At 38.7% G+C, this 1,501-nt stretch overlaps 1 protein-coding gene across 1 annotated transcript in view; it reads left to right on the top strand.

Annotated features, from left to right (window-relative positions):
- LOC119594677 (60S ribosomal protein L5-A-like) overlaps positions 1-1,501 on the top strand; it is a 6,384-nt gene that overhangs the window by 1,684 nt on the left and 3,199 nt on the right. Inside the window, exons 3-4 of the mRNA XM_037943734.1 lie at positions 91-265; positions 770-972. Of these exons, the coding sequence (XP_037799662.1) occupies positions 91-265; positions 770-972 (378 nt within the window). The remainder of the gene's footprint in view (positions 1-90; positions 266-769; positions 973-1,501) is intronic.

A 1,501-nucleotide genomic window follows, 5' to 3' on the forward strand; every position in this document is an offset into this window, starting at 1 on the left:
ACAAGTTAAGAATGGTAGACTGTATCAGTATTCAAGTTTATGAATCTTAGTAATGCATATTCGTATGGTGATTTTGCCTCTCCTTTTCAGTATTGTGGTGCGCATCACCAACCGGGATGTGATTGCCCAGGTAGCATATGCCAGGATTGAGGGAGATGTGATTGTCGCTGCTGCGTACGCTCATGAACTCCCTCGCTACGGCATCAAGGTTGGGCTGACCAACTACGCATCGTGTTACTGCACTGGACTCCTGCTTGCCAGGAGGGTAAGTGTTTTATTTTGAGTACTTGCATTTAGTCAAGGGATTTACAACTGATCAAGAACTTTGGCACTTTTGGGTTGTGATGCCAGCCAGATTGATGACCATCCAATTGGGATTTTTAAAACTTGGTTCAGAATATTAGTTTGGTAATTGTTTCCATGGATATTTTCTCCTTGCTGATGTTTTGGGAATTCCTGCCAGAATGTTGAGGATAGTTGTATGAAAGAAATTAAGATAATGAGAGTCAATACTAAGCCACATTACTTATCAAGCTAACAAATCTGTGCCCATATAGTAAAATACAATATATCTACACTCCATACTCTGACAAAGCCTATCAAACTTCCAATGTGTATAATCTTGCTCAAGAGAACTTCATCTAAGGAACAAGTTATAGCTGCTCCACCATTCCAAAGTTGCTTAGTATCTTGATTTTTGTGGTATTGATCATTGGTAATTAGCATGGGGTATATTAATAACTGTTAACACATTGCCATTCTTCTCTAGATTCTGAAGAAATTCAACTTGGACACCGTCTATGAAGGACAAACTGAAGTCGATGGTGAAATGTACTCTGTAGAACATGTTGATGATGGACCAGGTGCCTTCCGTGCTCATCTCGACACTGGCTTGGCTCACACCACCACCGGTGCCAGGATCTTTGGTGTCATGAAGGGTGCCGTTGATGGTGGCATTGAGATCCCCCACAGGTAAGGGCTTGCATGAGGAATCTAGTATAATAGTACAATGTTGGTGTTAAGTCATTTGAGCGCATTATCTTTTCAAGAAAGGGAACATAATGATCGGACACCTGGATGGGGTCAGTGTTTTCCATATTTATGGTACCTATAACCTATAACAGTAGTTTACCTAGGTTGCATTTTTTACTTGAAAACCCATGTAAAGCTGTATCAACTCCTTATGAAGCGAATGCAAAAGACCAGTTTCAAAATTTCATCTTCAGGAAAAACAGGCAAAATATTGATTATTTCATGTTGAAGTTCAAAATTCCAACCATGGGATGGCCTTTGTATTGAAGTGCTCATTACAATGCAAACAACCAATTTCAATATATTAGAGAAAATCCAAATTGAAATATCTTTAGTTATACTTTTGTTTTAAAGTTAGTGCTTCATACTTGGTACTCATACAGACCCATACACAAGTTACAGCATAATACCAGGGAGTTTTGCTGAAAGCATATTTCATGTATAAATGTACACAATTCGCATTTTTTAA

This window comes from Penaeus monodon, chromosome 34 (assembly GCF_015228065.2).
Source record: "Penaeus monodon isolate SGIC_2016 chromosome 34, NSTDA_Pmon_1, whole genome shotgun sequence".
NCBI classification, from domain to species: domain Eukaryota; kingdom Metazoa; phylum Arthropoda; class Malacostraca; order Decapoda; family Penaeidae; genus Penaeus; species Penaeus monodon.